Source organism: Halichoerus grypus, chromosome 12, assembly GCF_964656455.1.
Source record: "Halichoerus grypus chromosome 12, mHalGry1.hap1.1, whole genome shotgun sequence".
Classification (NCBI taxonomy): domain Eukaryota; kingdom Metazoa; phylum Chordata; class Mammalia; order Carnivora; family Phocidae; genus Halichoerus; species Halichoerus grypus.
Window position 1 is genome coordinate 2,040,036 of NC_135723.1, and position 20,355 is coordinate 2,060,390.

The window sequence follows — 20,355 nt, forward strand, 5'->3', positions numbered from 1 at the left end:
GAAGAAAGGTAAGCCCCAGATTTTGTCGGCCCTCAGTCCCAGCTCCACGAGCTCTGCGATTCTAGTAACTTCTAGAGCTAAGGACACAGGTGCACACCTGCCCCAGACGGGCCTTATTCATACATGGACGCTGATTGGTGAGTGTCCGAGGTGGCTTCCTGACCCAATCGAGGCATGAGGTCCCGGCAAACACCTGTCAACGCTCACACGGCATAGAAAAGAATTAAATTGAGAAAACCCGGCTCTGCATTCGTCTGGTTACCAATATTTGTCCAGGACCAGAAATCTGTGAATCTACTGCTGGAACAACGTTCCAACCGTGCTTCTCCAGGTGGCGGGGAAGGGCCACCGGGGCCCACAGTGGGATGCTTGCTCAGTGGACAGCTCGCACTCCTGTGCCTCGGTCTGTCTGAGCAGATCAGGCCGAGTGGGGGGCCTGGCACCTTCTTGAGGGTCTCACGTTCCAGGGGAGGAAGCCGGGGGCCTCAGAGGTGAAGCGTCATGTGCAGGACCCCTGGAAATTAGACGAGACCAGAATCGAGCCCCACAGGACCCCTGGGCCGGCACCTACCAGATTCCTGTGCCCTATCTTTGTGAAAAGAGAGAAAGAAAACGGCATCCGATAGCTTAGTAAGATGCTGGTGGCTTGCCAAAGAACCAGAACAGAAGAAAACCTCATAAATACAACAGAATTGCAGAAAGATAAAAAATATATATGTGTAAAATTTAAGAAGCCTTTTAAAAACTGCTTTTACTTTGCTGGTCGTTTAAAACAGCAGAGACTGAGACGTAAGTGCACCGAATTCCCGGATCCCTTTCCACGAGAAAAATCCAGGTCTCAAACTCAAGCCACTCCTCACCAGTGTCGCCGTGGTCGGCCCGCAGACCCACCACGAGTGACCAGAAGGTGACAATAATTAAAGCACCCATACTGGTGAATAGTTTACGTTTTAATTAATTAGAAGGAACGGAGGCTTGTACCCTCTTTGCAAAGCTCCCCCCGGGAGGAGCGAAGCTGCTTCTGTCTTCAAGGCGGGGGCACCCGCGGCCCTTTGGCGGGTGACTCGGCGGCGCCCCCACCAACGGGAAGACCAGAGGGCAGGCTGGCCCCCAGGAGATGCGTCCCTCGCTGTGCCCCAACGGGGCAGGCGGGGCATGTCCCCTTCCAAAGCCCAAGACGGCAAGGATAGCGCTGGCGTCAGAGCGAGAAGAAACGGAGACAACGACGCCCGGTCCTCCCCCGCCCCCTGTCCCCCCGTGTCCTCTCCCAGGGACCCGACCAGCTCAGGCGGCCCCTCCTCTGTAAGCTCAGTCTTCCTCAACCATGCAGGGGACGTAATAACCCCTCCTTCCTCTACCCCAACCAAGCCCTTCCTCTCCTTCTCCTCCAGAAAGTCCCTCCCCCACGGAGCCCCGCCCCTGCCGAGCCCCCCAACACTTTCCATGAACAAGGGTGTGGTGGGAGGTCTTTGCAGACAGGGAGATGGGGGAAGAATGCCCCCCGCCCCAGGCTTGGACGCCCACCCCAGACCCGGGAAATAGCAGCCACCATGCGCAGGGTGCACGGGGCCAGGACAGACACTGTGAGCTGGGCCGAAACATCCCTACCAAGTGCAGGCTTTTGTTTCTCTTGAAGAGAGGAGCTCAGGACTGGCACGCCCCGCCCGTGACATTTCTAACACCTTCCTTCTTGCTACAGAAAGGAAGAAAAGGCACACACTGCAGCCCTTTAAGGAAGGAAATGGTACGTTCCACGGGGGTGCTGAACGGGACTTCCCCAAAAACACTCCGTCCAGTGTCTAAGAATAACACAACGAACAGTTCGGTTTCGCCAACTGTCCTGTGACCCAGGGAAGGGAACATGACAGATTCTGACAGCTTGCAACTTATCACCAAATCTGAAAAAACAAAAAAAATTTAGCTTTGGCGTTGGGTGGCATGGAGGCCGCCTGCCCACTCTGAGCGTCCACAGAAGCATGTGACAGAAACGCTCGTGGGTTCGCCCCGTCGGAAGCTAATCCTCCATTCATGGTTACAAAATCCCGCTGCACCCAGGATCCCGGGGGGAAGCCCGAGACCGGCCTGCAACCCCGGCCCCATCTGCCGAGGTCTGCCTGAGAATGCAAGGGTAACTGTCCACCACCCCCCGCGTGGCCCCCCGCTCTCCCTGGGCAGCACAGAGCTTTCCGACGGGCCCCTGACGGCCCGGTCAACACCCGCCACATGCTTTTTAAACATCCAGAAAAAGCCTCTAAGGAGACAGAAAGTAACATAAAGACTCTGGAATCAGCATTCTGATTCCATAACCAGTGCTAGCCTCTTAGGCATCCCGTCCTCCCTGCCCCCCGACGAAGCCGCAGCCCGGGGTCCCCTCCTGCAAAGATGGTCAGCGGGCCGAGCTGTGTCGAGGCAGAGGGGACACCTGTGGGGTTTGGAGATGCAGGAGCCAGCCGTGCGGACCGTTGTCCAGACGCAACAAGAGGGCATCGTGTGCCATTCCCAGCCTGCGGGAAAACGGGAGGTCAGCACTGCCCGAATCCCTGCTCAAAAGGAAGGGCTTTCCAAGACGAAAAGCAAAACACAGAGTGAAACGGAAGCTGTCTTTTACAAAAACGTGGAGATGGAGACTCCAATGCTCAGTTACGGGTCGTCGTCCTGCCCCTGAAAGTGGGCAGATGGGCGTTTCACTCCGAAAACTGGTCCTCCAGAGTCACCGCCACGAGAAAGCCGGCACCGGGATTGCAAATGCTCCAGTCCGGGTGCAACGTGAGCGATTTCACGCGGGAGGCGTTGACATGCCACTTGGGGCCCCGCAAAATGCTTGGACTCACACCATGGTCACCCAAGGGGGGAGCACGCAGGCACAGTCCTGATCCCCGCACTGGACCTCCGTCCTCAAGGGCCTGACCCTGGTGGCCAGGCTGTCCAGGGACACACGTGCTCTGACAGCATGGGGACAGCATCCGGGGGCGGCCACCGGGCAGAGGGCAGGTGCAGGTGTGGGGGGGACACCCTGAGGACCAGGCTGCAGGGCCCCCCAAGGCCACCAGCACGTCCTCCCCGACGGGGGAAGAAGGGGCAGGGAAGTCACCAGCAGGGGTCTGATGCACCTGCAGCCTGAGGGCAGGAGCGAGGGGTCCGGGAGAAGAGCGTTCTGTGAAGCAGCAGGATCACCAGGTGCAGGCAGGCTGGGGAGGGCACGGGGCGCCACGCAGCTGGGAGGACCCCGCCGAGCCGGAGAGAGGGGTCGGCCGCACAATGCGGGCAGAGAGGACAGATTCTGAACAGTCCAGAAAGTGCACAGTGGCCAGTGAAAGACAGTAGTGTGTCCGGACAAGGAAGTCGGGAACAGGGCATTCACTCACAGGGAATGTGAATGAAGAATGAAGAGTTAGCGTCTTCCAGAAGGAAGCCAGGGCCGCTGTCGACATAGGCAAGCGGCGAGGCGCCCGAGGAGAGTCCAGAGCTGTCTGCGCAGGGGACGCGGCTTCTACAACGGAGGTGACGAGCAGGCGACCCGGAGCAAATGGGAGCCAAACGCAGCAGTGTCGGGGTGTGCGAGCTGAGCCACGGCTTGGAAGGAGCCACGGGGGTCCTGCCAGCAGGCAGATCAGCAGGTCGTAAAGCTCCACCTACACACTGCTGAGCAGAGCCCGCGCAGAGGCAGGGGGATCACGCTGCCACGCCACGGGGACGGTGCCACCCCCGAGAGAGGACAGGTGAAGAATTCCACGTGCGCCCATGCACACGGCCAGTCATGCCCATGGCCGCCGGGGTGGGACAGAGGTGGAGGGGCCCACCCTGCGAGGTGGGCGGTCACACAGGAACCCAGGACCAGGTAGGTGGTGGCGTCCGAAGGGCCTGCTCTGCCCTAGGTCCGGGCACTGCGGGACCACACCCAAGGGGACCACCAAAGTCCTCCCTGGGGATGCGCCAGGGCGGCGGCCAGCACGTACCAATGCAGGATGCTGGGGTGGCCAGCCAAGTGGGAGGCTGGGAGCCACCTGGGAGGAGCCACAGAGCCGGCCGGGCGGTGGGGGGTGGGGCACGGAGCCGGCCAGAGTCAAGGCCACACGGACAGGCAGGAACCCGTGGCTCTGGTCTCAGGAAACGCTGAGCCCACTCCTCTGCCACCGGCCGTGTGGAAGCACCTTCAGGTTGGACCCACGCTGCCTGAGGGGCACAAACGAAGCCAGTGACATGGGACTTGTCTGCCTGGCAGGGAAGATCCCATTCTCAGGAAGAGGACGTGGAGAGTACGCCATCCTTTCGTGTCGTTGAAACACTTAGGGAGTAAGACGCACTCTGATCTGTGCCGCCGGCCGGTCGACGCTGCGTGAGACAGCTGGGTTAGCAGGATAACGACCCTGACTGCAGGTAGAAGTCTCCAGGGAAGTGTGCTGACCCGAGGATGCAGGATGCAAGTCACCCGAGGAGGGGATGCTCCCTCCAGAAGCCCCGGGCCCGGGCTCACTCCAGCTGCTGAGCCGGGTTCTCGGAGCCCCTCACAGAAGACGTCTGTGTTCTGACTTCGTAGAGAAAGAAACAAAGGCCCGAGCTCCTGTGGCGACCACGGGGCCGTCGAGCTCAGATCCCGGTGTCCTTGCCCTACGTTCTCACAGGCTGCTTCCGACAGCTACGCCTGGAAAGTTCCACTGTCTCCGGTTCTCCCAGAAGGAGGGCAGGCATGAGCAAAGGCATCCCCAGTGCAGAGTTTCAGGGAGCGGTGATTCCCGTCACTAACACTCGAGAGAAGAAAATTATTCACCAAGCGCTCCTTCTTGGTTTTGTCCACATTCGAGCCTGGCCCCGGGGCAGCCCGGCCTCAGCATCCCATCCCCTGTGCCTCATCGGGCACCTGCACGCTCGCGCATCTGCTACCCTCATCACGAGAGGGACGTCTGTGCAGAACGGAGGGGTCTCCTATTCGCGGGTGCCCTCGCTCTGCCATCGGAGCAGGGCTGCACGAAGTCGGGGGGCACCACCCCCGGGGTGCCGGGCGGCAGGTGCCTCGGCGAGCCGGCTTGCTTGAACTGATCCGCAGGCTCCCAGCTCATGTCGCAGGCAAAACCAGTGACCGAGGCAGAAGCAGGAAGCTCACCACAGGCTCACGCCCGCGATGCTCGGATTCATCACAAACCAAGTCGTCCCCCAAGGCCTGGAGGCCTGCCACCAGCGAAGTCCCGGAGACGCGCTCCCAGCTCTGCCGGCATTTCCAAGGGAATTCTGAGGAGCCTGAGCGATGCCAAGAAGCTGCGGCTCACTCGGGGGAGGAAGGACCCTGGGAGGGGCTGGTGGGTCCAGGGCCCTCGGGCATCCTTCCCGGTGCAGACACAGACACAGAGTGGGGTGGGCCGTGGGCTCCAGCCTGGGAAAGGGGCAGAAGGGCACGAGCTGGGGGGTTTGGAGGCTTCAGAGCAGTGGTGGCAGGCGCACATTCCGGTCCCGGCTCCACGGTGGACGCACGAAGCACGCACAGACCTGGACTCTGAAACCTGATGCCCCTGGCCGCTGGGACGCAGGGGCCCTGTAACAGTCCCCGTTTGCTGGACCGATGCGGGGAGGGGCCGACGGACCACACGTGGGACACCGCGGAGAAGAGAGCTGTCTGGAGATCCGGGGGAACCAGCAGACGTAAGCTCCTGGCTAAAACTCCTCTTACGCCAGTGGGCGTCGGCTGTCACCAGGACCCGCGTCTGCGGTGGGTCTGAGGATGCCGCAGGCTCTGGGCCTCGTGGCAGAGGGGCCACCTCGAAGACACAGTCTCCGGCGGGTCACTGCGGCTCCTGCACCAAACACAGCCAGAACTCGGGGGCCACCGGCACGCGAGGCCAGCAGACGTGGCGGCAGGAGGGGCTGACGCTGCCCGGGGCCCAGACGTGGGAGAGGTTCTGGGGGGCCCCGCCTGGCCGCACCTCAACCTTCAGAGAGAGGAACAGCGTGCCCATCACAGCTCGGCTTCTGTCGGGAGGTTTGAAGGTTCCCAGCTTGGCCACCACGTGACAGTCACACGGGGACAGAGCATACAGAGGCCCCTGCAGCCACCCGGGACCCCCTCCTCTCCCGAAGGGGGCTCCCGCCTCACCGAGGGAGGCAGCCCTGGGGTCCCGTGCTTTGTCTAGAGCGAGGCACCCATCAAGGCACACCCAGAAGAGAAGAGGTGAGCTGGGCATCCACGTCGTGCAAGGGACAAAGGGGCCTGAGGACAGAGCCCTGACTTCGGAGACAGAGGACAGGAGCTCAGGGTGAGCCCGGCGTGGGGACCCTCCACAAGATGACGGCTCCGTACCACCGCAGGTGCGTTCCGGCTTCACCAACTCACTGCTCAGTCCCTACGTGGGGGCCTTACGTTTGCAAAAAACAAAACACCCTATCTGGCGATCGGCATGACATGTGCTCTTGGACACGTCAACCCCTGACCGACGGCTCCTCTAAGAACAGGTGCGCGGTCTGGGCCGACGTGGAAGGACCGTGCCTGGGGCGTGGAGCGGCGGGTGCAGATTCCCACTTCTGCAGAGCTCCCGCCCGCTCGCCAAAGCCCACCGGGACCCCGCCTCTGCCATATGTGGGGGGCCCCACCAGGGACCCCATCGCCCGCCTCCCTGCCACGGCTTTCTCCTACTTCCCGTGGCTCGTGCCCGTGAGTCAGCCGGCAGCCAGGAAAAGCCAGCTCACGCCACCCAGGCAGCTCACGAGGCTCCAGTGAACCAGCAAGGCCCCCCAGAGAGCAAAATATTTGCAATCCCAAACTCCCCAGCCATTATACCTAAATAATTTGCCTTCCTTAAAACCTAAATCATCAAGGTTACCATAATTAACAGCTAAGAGAAAGCTGTCTTCACGTCAGACTGAGGACGGATCACTCACCCATTTCCCACATAAAGAACCCAGAGACCCGGGGGGCTTGCTGCAGCAGACGAGAAGCCCCCACGGGGATCATGGCCCAGCTCTCTGCTTCTCTGTGCCCTCTGAGCCCAAGGCCTCACCTGAGGGGCCACACTGCCCGTCGACTAGGAAGACCGTGACCTCAGTCCATCGGGGCGGTGAGTGAGGCCCCAGCTCATGACTCAGCTTCCCTGCCCTCATGGGCCCCAGCCCCCAGGCCCTGGCTCGGCGCTGTCTCTGCGGGATGTCTCTGTCCTTGGCAATGCCAGTACAGCGGGGTTCACCGCACACTAACAGGCTCCGGGGAGGGGGCCACACAGCCCCGGCCTCTGTTACTCCTTCCGAGTCCCCACCAGGCCTGTGGACGTCCCAGAGGGAACCTGCAGCGCCCGCCTTCCCCAAGTCAGTAAGCAGCCGGACCAGGTCGGACGTTAGGCCAAAGCATCACGGTTGTGTGTCAGGAAAGCCAGCGAGCCCCGGGCACCGAGGGAGACTGCGTGTTACACACGCACGTGCTCAGCAAGGACCCACGCGGTCTGCGAGAACCGCGTCTCAGCTCCTGGCAGACGGAGCTGCCCCCCGCTTATCTCCAGCGGTGGCTGGGAACGTACGGCCCTTCTGCACCCCACAGTCATGGTGTTATGGTTCTGGAATAAGAAGGGGCTTTGTTATTGCTGGTGGCATTCTCTCCTGCCACTCGAAGCTGGGTTATCGAGAAAAATGAATACGGATCCATTTCCCCCAGCCCCGATCTACTGAAAACGCTTATCTACCTCTCAGCAAAATGCCAATTACTGTGGCCAGAACTGCCATCATCGGTGATAGCTAAGACTTCTGGAATATTCTTGGAGCCAAAGAATTCAATCCTCTAAGGAGCCGGCTCTGGGCCCCCCTTTAACACACGGTGCCAACAGCAAGGGAGCTCAGTTCTCCGCTGCCAGCCAGGAGTGGCCAGGCCGGCCATACACATCTCAACCCTCCCGGCGTGGGCGCGGGGGGACCCTCCTGGAAATCCAGAAAATTCTGTGCTCCAACACAACCACTCAGAAGCACACTGCACGCATGAGAGAGGAGCATATTGCAGGCGAAGCAGAACGAGGATAAGCCAAGGCTGGAAACGAGCCCCTTCCCCGCCCCCGAGTGTGTCCGAGCAAGGAACACCTGGCCTCAGCCAGAAAGGGGGCTCCTCCAGAGTGAGACCAGAAAGGAGGCAGACATGCCCCGAAGCCCCACCACAGCGCCTGCTCCTAAAGCAGCTCAAACGCACATCCCGTGACATCTCGGAGAGGCAGGGGACCCAGGGCTTCGGAGGGGACGGCGGGAGGGTTGCTGGCCGCGGGGCTGGGTGACCGTGCAGCACGGGGCTCTGTACTGCACTCTGCGCTTCTCCTGCGTTCCGAATCCCCCATCGTGGGAAGTTTAAAAAGAAAAGGCATGTAATCTCTTTCTTGAAAAAAACACCTATGGCCGGACTAGCCCGTAGTTCTTGCCGACTGTGTGCGTGCATGTGAGTGTACGGGTGTTTGTGCGTGTGCGTGTGTGAAGTGTGCGTGTAAGTGGTGTGAACTGTGTGTGTGCATGCATACGTGTGTGTACGTGCCTGTGCGTGTGCTCACGCATGGGGGTAAACTGTGCGTGCGTGCGTGCGTGCGTGCGTGGTGGGGAGGGTGGAGGGGTTCAGAATCCCCGGTCCCCACACACAGGACCCACCGTGAGGAGCCAGCTCGCAGCGCACGAAGCATGCCCCCAGCACACACTTCTGCTCAGAGCCCAGAGCCCAGAGCCGGTCGGAAATTCTCAGCGATAGCTGACCCAGGAAATGCACGGCAGCAACCAAATCCCAAGACTCTCTAAAACCCCATCTCCCACGGGGGCGGCCTGCAGGGTATGTGAGGGGCTCCCTCTGAGGCAGGGCCGGCCAGTCAGAGGGTCGAGGCATGCGCTACGGGAAAATGCGGGAGGTACGGACACCGTGACGGGGGCAAAATACCAGGCCTCCGTCCCGCGGTTCCCCCAACTGCCCACCTGCCAGGTCCAGGCCTCCTCACCGCCTCACTGATCAAAGTCCTAACCCCCACCAAGCACCCCAGGCCTCCAGCGCTTCTGGGGCCCCTCGGCAATGTAGCCCCTCCAAGGAACTCAAAAACCAGGACGACCTTCCCAATTCAGGGCCCCGACTTCCGTGACAGCCTGACAACCCCACCAATCTAAGAACAACTACCCTAATACGAAGCCCCCCAAATCCTCAAGCCATGTGCCCTAAACGCTATGCCTACACCACCCCGACCTGACGATATAATCATGAGAGAGGAGGGGGCATCTGCGGGGGGGCCGGGGGGAGGGCCAGTCACCGCATTCTTATCTGAAACCAGATTCGTGAGCGTCACGTTCTACAGTTAAGAGCACAGAGCGCACAGCTCTTCGGCTTACTCCCGAGATGAAACGTATACATCCCATCGAGGCATCTAGCAGCCTGTTTCTCGTGTGTTCCACGCCCACGGCCAGAGGCCAAGGCGGCAGAAGCCACGGCCCAGGCCACGGCGGAGCACGGCCCCCAGGGAAGCAGCGACTTACCTGAGGTTCACATGGCTTGTGGCAGCAGCAGCTGCAGGCTGGAAGAGAGAGAAAGAAGGGGTGTGCGTTGAGCAGGCTCGGCAGCAACACGTCTCACACCTGCAAACCCCGCCCACCCTCGAAGATCAGCCGTGTGCGGGGTACGGGTGCGCCTGGTGCGCGAGGCCCCGGCCAGCACCCCGCAGTTGGCAGCGGCCGGGAAGGCGCCGAGCCACAACCATGGGCTCTCCGGGATCCCTGGAGGAGGAGAGCCACGCGGACTCTGCGCTGGACCAAGCTTCCATGTCGGTCTGGGAATCACAGCTTCTCCCCCCAAGAGGGACGGGAAACCCGAAAGTGCCCCCCTTCCCCCCCAGCATCAGGACTGGTGCCTTTCTTTCTTTCTTTCTTTTTTTTTTTTTAATTTATTTATTTGAGAGAGAGAGCATGAAGGGGGGGAGGGTCAGAGGGAGAAGCAGACTCCCCGCGGAGCAGGGAGCCCGATGCGGGGCTCCATCCCAGGACCCCGGGATCATGACCTGAGCCGAAGGCAGATGCTTAAAGAACTGAGCCGCCCAGGCGCCCAGGACTGGTGCCTTTCGATTAGTGAGAAAGCCGCCCGTTGCGCTCCGCACGCCCCACGCTCCCGGTCGGCCTGGGAACAGACCGTCAGAGTAAATCCACGTCTAAGTTCCCGCGGGGGAACCGCAGACATGCGCCCGCCCAGAGGCCCCAAGGGCGCAGACTTAGAGCCGGAACCCAGGGGGATTTCACAGGCCCGCCCTCGGGAGGCTGTGGCCCCACTGCTGCCAGGGGAACCCCAACAGCCCCCACGCGGCTCGGCCCGGCCAGCACCAGATGCCAGGCGGAAACGGGACAGGGAAGGCGGGGGCGCAGCTGCGGTGCGGGGGAGGGGCCCGGGCTGGGCACGTGGGGCCGGGGACCTTCACAGCCCCCCACGGCCGTGTGGCCCTGGGCAGGACCAGCTGGGCCTCAGCTTCCTCTCCCGCGTGACTGGGATGCCATCGAGGGACCCTGGTTTGAGACGACAAACACAGTAACAACATGCACAAGCGTGGGGGATCCTGGAAGAACCAGGCCTGGGAGGGGGCCGGGGGAGGGAGGAGCCGGGCCCTAAATCTGGCTCAGAGCTTCAAAGCCCAGACCATCCCCCCCACACACACACCCCCGTCCCTCTCCTTTCTAGAGCTGGGGATGGAAACACTGAACTCACAAAGGTCCCTGCAGGACTGAAAAAGGATAAAGCAGACAAAGTAACTTGGCCATTGGCTGGTGATTACAGGAACTCCAACAGAGAACAGCCAGGAGCATTATCTTTGCAAAGATCTATTTTCTGAATGGTCTTTCTATGCCTCTGAGGTTTGTGAGATTATTCACAAAGACAAATATTTACTCTACATCTCCTAATGGGTGCACTGCACAAAGGCGATGAGTGACTTTCTAATCAACATAGACTTCCCTTTGGAATAAAAAGGGGCATCCGCGCCAGACTAGAAAGGCGACCGGAAGCGCAGCCGGGTCTGGAGGCCAGCGAGAGATCCCGAGGTAGAGCGGACATCGTCAGAGGCCCTTGGCCTTTGGGTAAGCAAGAATCAGCAGAAATGCAGGGAAGAATTCCCCTGGCCCCAGAGGATGCTCTGCGCACACACACACACCGAGCTGGGCAGTTGGTCCGCTCGCAGCCTGGGACTGGGGCACAAATCTCATGGCGATCAGACTCCAAGATGGCCCGAGTGACCCATGCGCCCACACCCGCATGCAGTCCCTTCCATGGTGGCTCGGGGCTGGTCTGTGGGACCAGGCAGTGTGGTGGAACGCAGGGCTTGCAGCCCCCGCCCCGACCTCTCGAGCCAGCTCTGCTGAGGACAGCCAGGCGGAGAGGCTCACGTGGGGAAACTGAGGCCTCGCACCAACAGCCAGCACCAGCTTGCCGCCGTGTGAGGGGGCCCCCTTGGGAGGGGCGCTCCAGCCCCGGGCGTGCCTTCAGATGATGCAGCCTCTCAACAGGCCCGGAGCCGCACTGCCCAGCCACGTGACTCCCAAATTCCCGTCCCACTGAAGCAGTGAGAAATGACAGGTGCTACCACCACGCAGGGCACTAACTTCTGGAGTAATTCGTCGTGCAGCAGGAGGTACTTGCTACAGTGGGCGAGCTCAGCCCGGAAAGGGCTCTGGTCAGTGGCCAGGTCACAAGTGGTGTGACACACTCACGGTGGACGGGACGGCCGACTCAGACACAAGAGAGCCCACGGCCATCGGAGGGCAAAGCCATTACATTCACAAGGGTTAACTAATCACAGCGACCTCGCGTAAACCACCCAGGCACTAAGGTGGAGATCCCAAGAAGTGGACACACTGTTTCCAGTACGTAGGCAGGCGACCCCCAAGTTTTATGGATGGCCCCTCAGGTTTTCCTTAGAGAAGCGGCAGTCCAGCGGACAACCTCCGGCAGTGTGCCTGGCCGTGTGCGCCATGCTTTCCCAGGTGCAACTGCGTGTGGTCCTGTAAGCATCCCCTCGGGAAAACCACGAGGGTGAGGGGCCCAGCGATGGCCCGTCTCCACCTGGCTCCCCACCCAGCCACACGTGGCCTTTCCAACACCTATAAACGCCCGAAGTGGACACAGTCCAGGCCAGGTTTCCAATCCTCTCGCCTACAGACAAAATGCAGCTCCTCAATACAGATCCAACATCCCCCGTGCCATCGCCACCAGCCCCACCCCGTCCTCCCGTCCCCCCGACCCAGAGCTTCACTCACACCATCTCCACGTACCCCCTTGGCTCTGCTCCCCTGTCTCTGTCTAGAACTTCCCACACACCCTTCTGCGTCGAGCTGACATGTTTCTTTCTCCAAGACTGAAGGCGGCAACCACCTTCTCCACCAGGAAGCCCTCCGTCGCTCCTCCTAGTCTGGGTTAATGCGTTCCAGAAGCCCCGGCCTGCCTTCCTCTGCCTAGCCTTCATCCCACTACCCCTCACTTCACAGCAATCTCTGTGTCTGTCTCCCCCCACTACACCAAGCTCATCCAAGACGGTGTCCTTTGTTGAGAATCACCAGCCTCTTGTAACAGTGGTGGGAACGGAGATCGGCAGCTGATACCAACGGAGCGCCCACCGGGCACGAGCTGCATGGTGATCACACCTTCCATCACACAGGCTGGCTGGATTTTCACCATGCTCCACGAAACAGCCACCGATCTTCTGCATGTCTAGTGATGGGAGCCTGGGGTCCTTGCACGACCCCTCAGGTCTTATCTGCCCTGCGTCCGCTTTCAGAAGCCGGTGCACATGGCGGGGGCCCTCCCTCCCTGACCGCCACTCCATGTGGTGCAGTCTCCAGGGAAAAGGGAGGCTGCAGAAAGCACCAGAACTTCCCCAACGAAATGCATCCCTAAACTGCACACACCCAAAAGGACAAGGTGTGCATGTGTACTCTGACCACCAGTCTCTCCCCAGCACAGCAGCTCATGCTTTGTTGTTTGCTTCCAGCTTTCCTGAGCTATAATTGACAAAATTGTATATATTTAAGGTGTACAACATGATGATTTGATACACGTCTACATTGTGAAATATTTACCACAATCACGTTAATTATCACATCCATCACACTACCCGTGCGTGTGTGTGTGAGAGGGAGAAAATACCTAAGATCTATTCTCTTAGCAAACTTTAAGTATCCAATAAAGTACTGTTAACCACAGTCATCATGCTGTACATTAGATCCCTAAACTTATTCATCTTGCAACTGAAAGTTCGTGCCCTCAGACCAACATCTTCCCATTTCCCCCACGCTGGAAACCACCATTCTACTCCATTTCTCTTCAGTTTGGGGTATTTGGGGTTTTTTTAAGATTTCACATATATGTGATACCATAAAGTGTTTGTCTTTTTCTGACTTATTTCACTTAGCAGAGTGTCCTCCGGGTTCATCCATGCTGTTCCAAATAGCAGGATTTCCCTTTTATGTGGATGAATAATTTTCTGTCATTTATATACCACATTTTCTTTATCCATTCATCCATCAATGGACGCTCAGATTGCTTCCGTATCTTGGCTATCGTGAATAACGCTTTTACGAGAAAGAGAGAACAGATATCTCTAATGATTTGATTTCCTTCAAATAAATACCCGGAAGTAGAACTGCCAGATCATATGAAATTCTAGGTTTAACTCTTTGAGGACCCTCCATACTGTTTTCCACGGTGGCTGCACCAGTCCGTGTTCCCACCAACAGTGCACAGGCGTTCCCTTTCTCCACATCCTCACCAACACCTGTTATCTCTTGTCTTTTTCATGAAAGTCATTCTAACAAGTGTGAGATGGTAACTCATTATAATTTGCATTTCCCCTGTGACAAGTGATATTGAGCATCTTTTCATGTACCTGTTGGGCATCCAGATGTCTTCTGGGGAAAAATGTCATTCAGTTCCTCTGCCCATTTCTTAATCCCATTATTTAGTTGTCTGCTATTGAGTTGTAGGAGTTCTTCATTTATTTTGGATACTAATCCCTCATCAGATATATGATTTGCAAATATCTTCTCCCATTCTGTGGGTTGCCTTTCCATTTTGTTGATGGTTTCTTTGGCCATGCAGAAGCTTTTGAGTTAGCTATAGTCCCACTTGTTGATGTTTGCTTTTTGTGTCATATCCAGGAAATCGCTGCAAAGACCAACATCAGAGAGATTTTCCTCTGTTTTCTTCTAGTCATTTTATGGGTTCAGGTCTTACATTTAAGTCTTTGACCCAGCTCAAGTTAATTTTTCTGAGTGGTAGAGACATAAGTGTAGCTTCATTCTTCTGCGTGTCATTATCCATCTTCCCAGCACTGCTGTTAAAGAGATTATCCTTCCCCTTGTGTGTTCTTGGCACCCTTGTCAAAGAATAGTTGACCATAAGTGTGCAGGTTTATTTCTAGGCTCCCAATACTGTTCCACTGGTCTATGTGCCTATTTTTATGCAGTACCACACTGTTCTGATCATGACAGCTTTGCAATATAGTTTGAAATCAGGAAGCGTAATGCTTCCAGCTCTGTTCTTTCTCAAGTTTGATTTGGCTATTTGGGGTCTTTTGTGATCTCATCTGAGTTTTAGGGTTGTTTCTATTTCTGTAAGAAATGCCATTGGAATTTTGATAGAGATTGTGTTGAATCTGCCGATTACCTTGTGTAGCATGGATGTTTTAACAATATTAATTCTTCCAATCCAACAACACCGGAGTATCTTTCCATCTATTTGTGTGCTCCTCAATTTCTTTCATCAGTGATAGTTTTCAGCGTACAAGTCTTTCACCTTACTGGTTAAGCGTATTCCTAAGTATTCTATTGTTTTTGATTGCACTGGAAGTTAGATTCCGTTCTTAATCTCTCTTTCAGATAGTTCACTGTGTCTAGAAATGCAACTGATTTTTGTATGTTGATCATGTATCCTGCCACTTTACCAAATTCACCTGTTAGTTCTAACAGTTTTTTGGTGGACTCTTTAGGGTTTTATATGGTATTTTTTTCTAATACTGGACTTTTATAAATTCTAGGCAACATTCGATTGTACAAACAGTCCTGAATTACTGTGTTAACAAAAATCATTTTTAAAAACTCCAGCGGTCCCTGTAAGGAGCAGAATCTGTGCAGGTTTTAAAATAAAGAGACTCTATGCTCTGTTCCCAGATGAAAATCAACATGTTAATCTCAGCATTTCTGGGCCCGTCACTACATAATTATCTGAGGCCATGACTCTGCCCCCTAAAAACCATTACTGATGGTTCTAAATATGGATGGTATCAAATGCATGCATTACACAAATATGTTCATTGCAGTTTCCCCGGCATCTCATTACTTTCACTTACATGAAAATGAAAAGAATCCTATTAATTCAAAATGCAAAAATGTCCCTTTCATTAAAAAACAACACAAATTGCCTCATTATTCTCATTACCTTTCGCTCCGTCACAGCCCTTGTCCAATTTCTTCCTGCTGAAAGCATCAGCACATCCCCCAAGCTGAAGTACAGAGGCCCCACATGCTGGTGCTCAGTTTCCTCATCTGTGACACAGGTGGTTAGAGGACAGTAGAACACGCCGTGCAGAACAGGGCCAGCTGGGAGCTCCTCAGATGCACTGAGCACGACCACTTCTACTACCGTTCCTGGTCCAGAGTCTCTGAAGATGCCACTGAAATGCACCAACTCTGTTCTTCACACACCTCCTCTGTGTGGCTTCTCTGCATTACAATGTCCCTAGCTTCTGGGCGCTGAGCACTCAGTAAAAAGCAAGGCTGGAATCTTCCACCCAAGGCCTAACTCACAGGCCACTGGGATGTTCCCTCTGCTTCCACAGACCTCTTTCCACATAACCCTCACGTGACCCTGTGTCCATGTCACCCCGAACTCTCCTCCAGCAACTGCCCAAATGCCCTCACAATACAGCATGAGTGCCTACTCTCCTGTGTCTTCCACTGTTTTGTGCCTCTGGGTCACATCTCACCACCGCTTCACACATCTGCCCCCCCACACCTAAGCACATGACCCAGGGAGACAACATGCGTAGCAGAAGACCCCTAGCGTCTCCTGAGAACCATTACGTACTCAGTACATGGTTTCAGGACGTATTGCTTCTCCATGTGGAATACAGCACTCACTGTCCACTGCTTAACCAGTATTCTCTTCTTGCGTTTTCACCTTTCCGTGAGACCAGCTGGGACATGAGCACTGAGTACTTCTCTGCACGGTGGAGCATGGTGGAGCTTGGGAGAAGCACCTGTGTGGGTGGGAGCAGGCAGCTGACCTAGCTGCCTTCTCAGGAAACACCGTTTTTGTCTGAAAGAACTCCCAGGCAGACAATGCATGGCTATTCAGACTTGCACACTCATCAGTCTCACCAATGAACAAAGCGTGCCTGTCACGGTGAGGTAAACAACTGACAGCATTTGGCCGATGACAAAATTTGAGATTTCAAGTGAAATTCAGAATTTGGGGTGACATGTATCCATCCCCATGAGCTTGACAACTCCTAACACGGTTCTGATAGAATCGACACTGAAAGGAACAAATATGGGGGGTTTTCTTGGTATTTTATAATAAATGTGTTAACATTGAGAAAATCTGCTGAACTCGTTGAACCAGTATTTTCCAAATGATCACAGCCTGACATCACATGGCCACGCCTGGCTAGAACATACTCTCAAAGTGCTGGACAGGCTCATGGATCTTAACAGAACAGAGTAGGCAAAGCTCATCGACACAGTTCCAGACCCCACACCAAAACTAAGCTTTAAGAAACATCAGTTGAGTTTTGGTTTGGTATCCAAAAAGAATACCCTCAATAATCTGAAAAGGTTATCAAAATGCTTCCTTTTTCAAACACATATCTACGTGAGGCTAGATCTTCCTTGAACCAAAACAACATGTCTGTGATGGTTCATTTTATGTGTCAACTTCACTGGGCCACAAGATGCCCAGATATCTGGTTGAACGTGATTCTGGATGTGTCTGGGTGTGTCTGGAAGGGTGTTTCTGGATGAGCTTAATATCTAAATCTGTAAGCGAGGGAAGCAGATTGCCCTCCCCGGCCTGGGTGGGCCCTCACCTAATCCAGTGAGGAACTAAACAGAATGAAGGGCAGAGTAAGAAAGAATTCTCTCTGCATCACTGTCTTTGATCTGGGACAGTCAGTGTTCTCCTGCTTCTGAACTTGGACTCGGACTGGAGCTACACACCAGCTCTCCAGCTTGCCGACCACAGATCTTGGGCCCTCGCAGCCTCCTTAACCAGAGCCAACCCCTTCTGACAAATCCCACTGGCTCTGTTTCTCTGGAGAACCCCACCTAATACAAGGTTGAAACAGGTTGAATGCGGAAGCAGATAGGAGGGTCCAGCCTCCCTATAATGCCTAACAGAAGCACAAAATATACACACATATACACACATGACATCATCACTCTTCTCATTATACAGAATGAGAAGCAGAACAAAGTGATACCAAAGATTCCTTTCTGCATGATAAAAAAAGAGTTTACCAAACCAATCAGAAAAATTGTATATCCATAAATAAAATATTGGGTAGCTGTTGAAACACTATGATTTCTAAAAATCTAGTATGTGACAACACTTATAATAGGCAAGATGAAGAGATGTAAAGCTATGTACAGTACAAAACAAACTAAACTCTGTAAAAACAGACATGAGCAATGGCCTCATCCACACCTGAGAACTCTGGGCAGGATGGAGGTGTCATCCCAACTCGGATAAGCAAAGGACGGGCCATGCAATATGTCTCACTGGGAAAACCAGCTAACTCAGAAAAAAAACAGAAATAGTGCAAATTCCAGGTGAATCAATCATGAAACTGGATCAGAACTGGAAAAGCAGAAGGAATATTGGAATAAAACATGCAGAACATCCTTATGGCCACAGAGAAGGAAAGGTGCTTTAAATAACAATCGAACACAGGGATTAAACGAAGTGATGGCTAGGTCTGAACAAGCCAGACCTTAAAACTTCCCCGAGATAAACACTCCACAGACAAAATCAGACAAACAACTCCCTGGAAGGCTTGCCATGCAGAAGGTCGAATGGTAAGAAATTCACATGCCTGTGGGTCCAAGTCCATCAAAAGTTGGCAAATGTTCTGCCTGATGTAATGGATAAAATGATTAATATTTGTAAGATAATGAATTCTTCTAATTCAAGAAGGAACGATAATAAATAATCTAATTTTTTTAAGATTTATTTATTTATTTGAGAGAAAGAGAAAGCGTGTGCACAGCAGGGGGACAGAGGAGAGAATCCCAAGCAGACTCTGCACTGAGAGCGGATCCCGACACGGGGCTCGATCTCACGACCCCAAGATCATGACCTGAGCCGAAACCAAAAGTCGGACCTCAAACGACGGCACCACCCAGGTGCCCCAATAATCTAATTTTTTAAATGAGCAAAGGATCGGAAAGGCTAGCTCACTAAAATGAACACCACAGACATCTTCTCTGTGTCTTTTATAGAGGCTACCTCAAGTAATAGCAGATGAATGGAAAATACAGTCAAGGGAGATACCACTTTTCATCCACCCACTCGCAAAAATGGAAAGCCGCCAAGCATCAAGCGAGAGAGCGAGTGGCGCTCAAGGCCACAGGGTGCAGGGTGGGAGCCGGTTCCTGCCCCCCACTCAGTGGAGCCCACGTCCGCGAGGGTCCAGGGTCCGTGGTGCGTGTGCTCCTCACAGGTCTTCCAGGCCTGGACGACACAACACATACGCAGTCCGTTGGAGGCCGTCTCCACCGCCGCACATTGGCCCCCTTGTCTCACAGGGGTTTCCAAAGCCCAGGGTGAGAATCCCAGCTCCCAGTACACCAGCCCCGGCCCCGAGCATCTGGCTCTGAAGCACCAGACATTTTTACATGTTGTCTTGGAACTGCTATTCTTCCGAATGTCTGCAGGAGCCTCAGAAATCCAGGCCACTGTCTTACAGGCCCGTCAGAAGCTTTTATACGACACTCTGCACATATTTACCAAGGGAGAGATGAGCCCTTGCTTCTCCGCTACTCGCCCATGTACACTCAAGTTCACCAGCCTCTCTGGGTTCCCAGTAACCGGCTACACAGACAGGAGGGGACCGGAGGCCCCAGGACAGGGCAGCCTGCCCTAACATTCACTGCTCGGCCACGCTGCTCTCTCAGTTGACTTGTTGGTCCTCACTGCCCCCATGTCCTAGGGTTGTAACACGGCATCTGGCACAAAGCAAGCACTTACCACGTGTATCTACCGATCTGCCATCTACCCAAGTCTTTATCAATAATCACTTAGTATACTATGGACTGTGGTGGCCTCACAGATAGGACGCCCCCCTCAGACTGCGAGCCCCTCACAGATAGGACGCCCCCCTCAGACTGTGAGCCCCTCACAGATAGGACGCCCCCCTCAGACTGTGAGCCCCTCACAGACAGAACTCCCCCCTCAGACCATGAGCTCCTCACACACAGGACACAGCTTTCTCATCTTCTCATTCTAACAGGTGCTTAACACACATTTTGTTTACTGAAGGGGAAAAGTCATCATCCAATCTTCCTTACAAAACTCCCTCATTCCACGTCCCTCTCCTTGTTGCTCCCTTTCTCAATCCTCATCTCCTCAGATTCCTCCCAAGAGGGTCCCTCTTTGCGGCATTCCTTCATTCTCTGTCACTTTTCCATTCCAGTCTGTTCTCTCCTATTCCACGATAAGATCCAGGCAAAGCCTTTCCAACGGGATCACTTCTGCTTGGTCTGACCCTGCACCCTCCCAGACCATCTCCCTCTGGGGGCAAAATCCCCCAGAACTCACATCTCTCAACACCTGCTCAAAACCAGAACACCAACATCACCTGTGCCATGGCCTTCCACTGCCTCACCTAAACTATGACCAGGTTGGGTTCATAAAAGCAACATCAGTGGAAACTGAACCATTTTAAACCACCCGAGGGAACCTGGTGGAGCAGTGAGAACAGGTTACCACAGTGCCCAGTTAGGGCATTAGGTGGCGAGGGCACAGAGCTGGGGCGCCATCAGCAGGGTTCTGGGCGGCATGATGTGAGCCACAACCACACACTGAGCCCCATCACCACCCTCACTGCCATCTCTGCCTTTCCCTGTAAGGTTCCAGAATAAGGATTAAGAAAGACTCTATGTCAAGCATCACAGCTTTGTAAAAATGAAGCTTTTTCTTCTAATCTCGCCACATATGAAACATGAGGTAAAACAGGGGGTTAAATGTGAAAGTAAGGGACTTGAAGGTCAAGAATGAGCCAGAACAGGAACAGCAAAAATAGGAGCCTGAGTCACAGAATACACCCCTACCCTTCTCTACCATCACCATCCCCACCAGCAGCACCATCATCACATCACCGTCAGCACCACCACAACCAGCATTAT

The 20,355-nt window shown here is 55.0% G+C and overlaps 1 protein-coding gene across 6 annotated transcripts in view; it reads right to left on the reverse strand.

The window, feature by feature from the left end:
• Positions 1-20,355, reverse strand: part of TNS3 (tensin 3) — a 207,626-nt gene that overhangs the window by 144,025 nt on the left and 43,246 nt on the right. For 2 of the 6 annotated variants that reach the window (XM_036102719.2, XM_036102716.2), the window contains exons 1-2: positions 15,392-15,976; positions 9,460-9,497 (exon numbers count right to left, since the gene is read on the reverse strand). The exons of 2 other annotated variants lie outside the window; for them this stretch is intronic. Coding sequence is in view for 2 of the 4 variants with exons in the window: in XM_036102704.2 (XP_035958597.2) it covers positions 9,460-9,497 (38 nt within the window). In the remaining 2 variants the exon portion in view is untranslated. Of the gene's footprint in view, positions 1-9,459; positions 9,498-15,391; positions 15,977-20,355 lie in introns of those variants that run through there. 2 more of the 6 variants (XM_036102704.2, XM_036102705.2) reach the window with 1 other exon arrangement.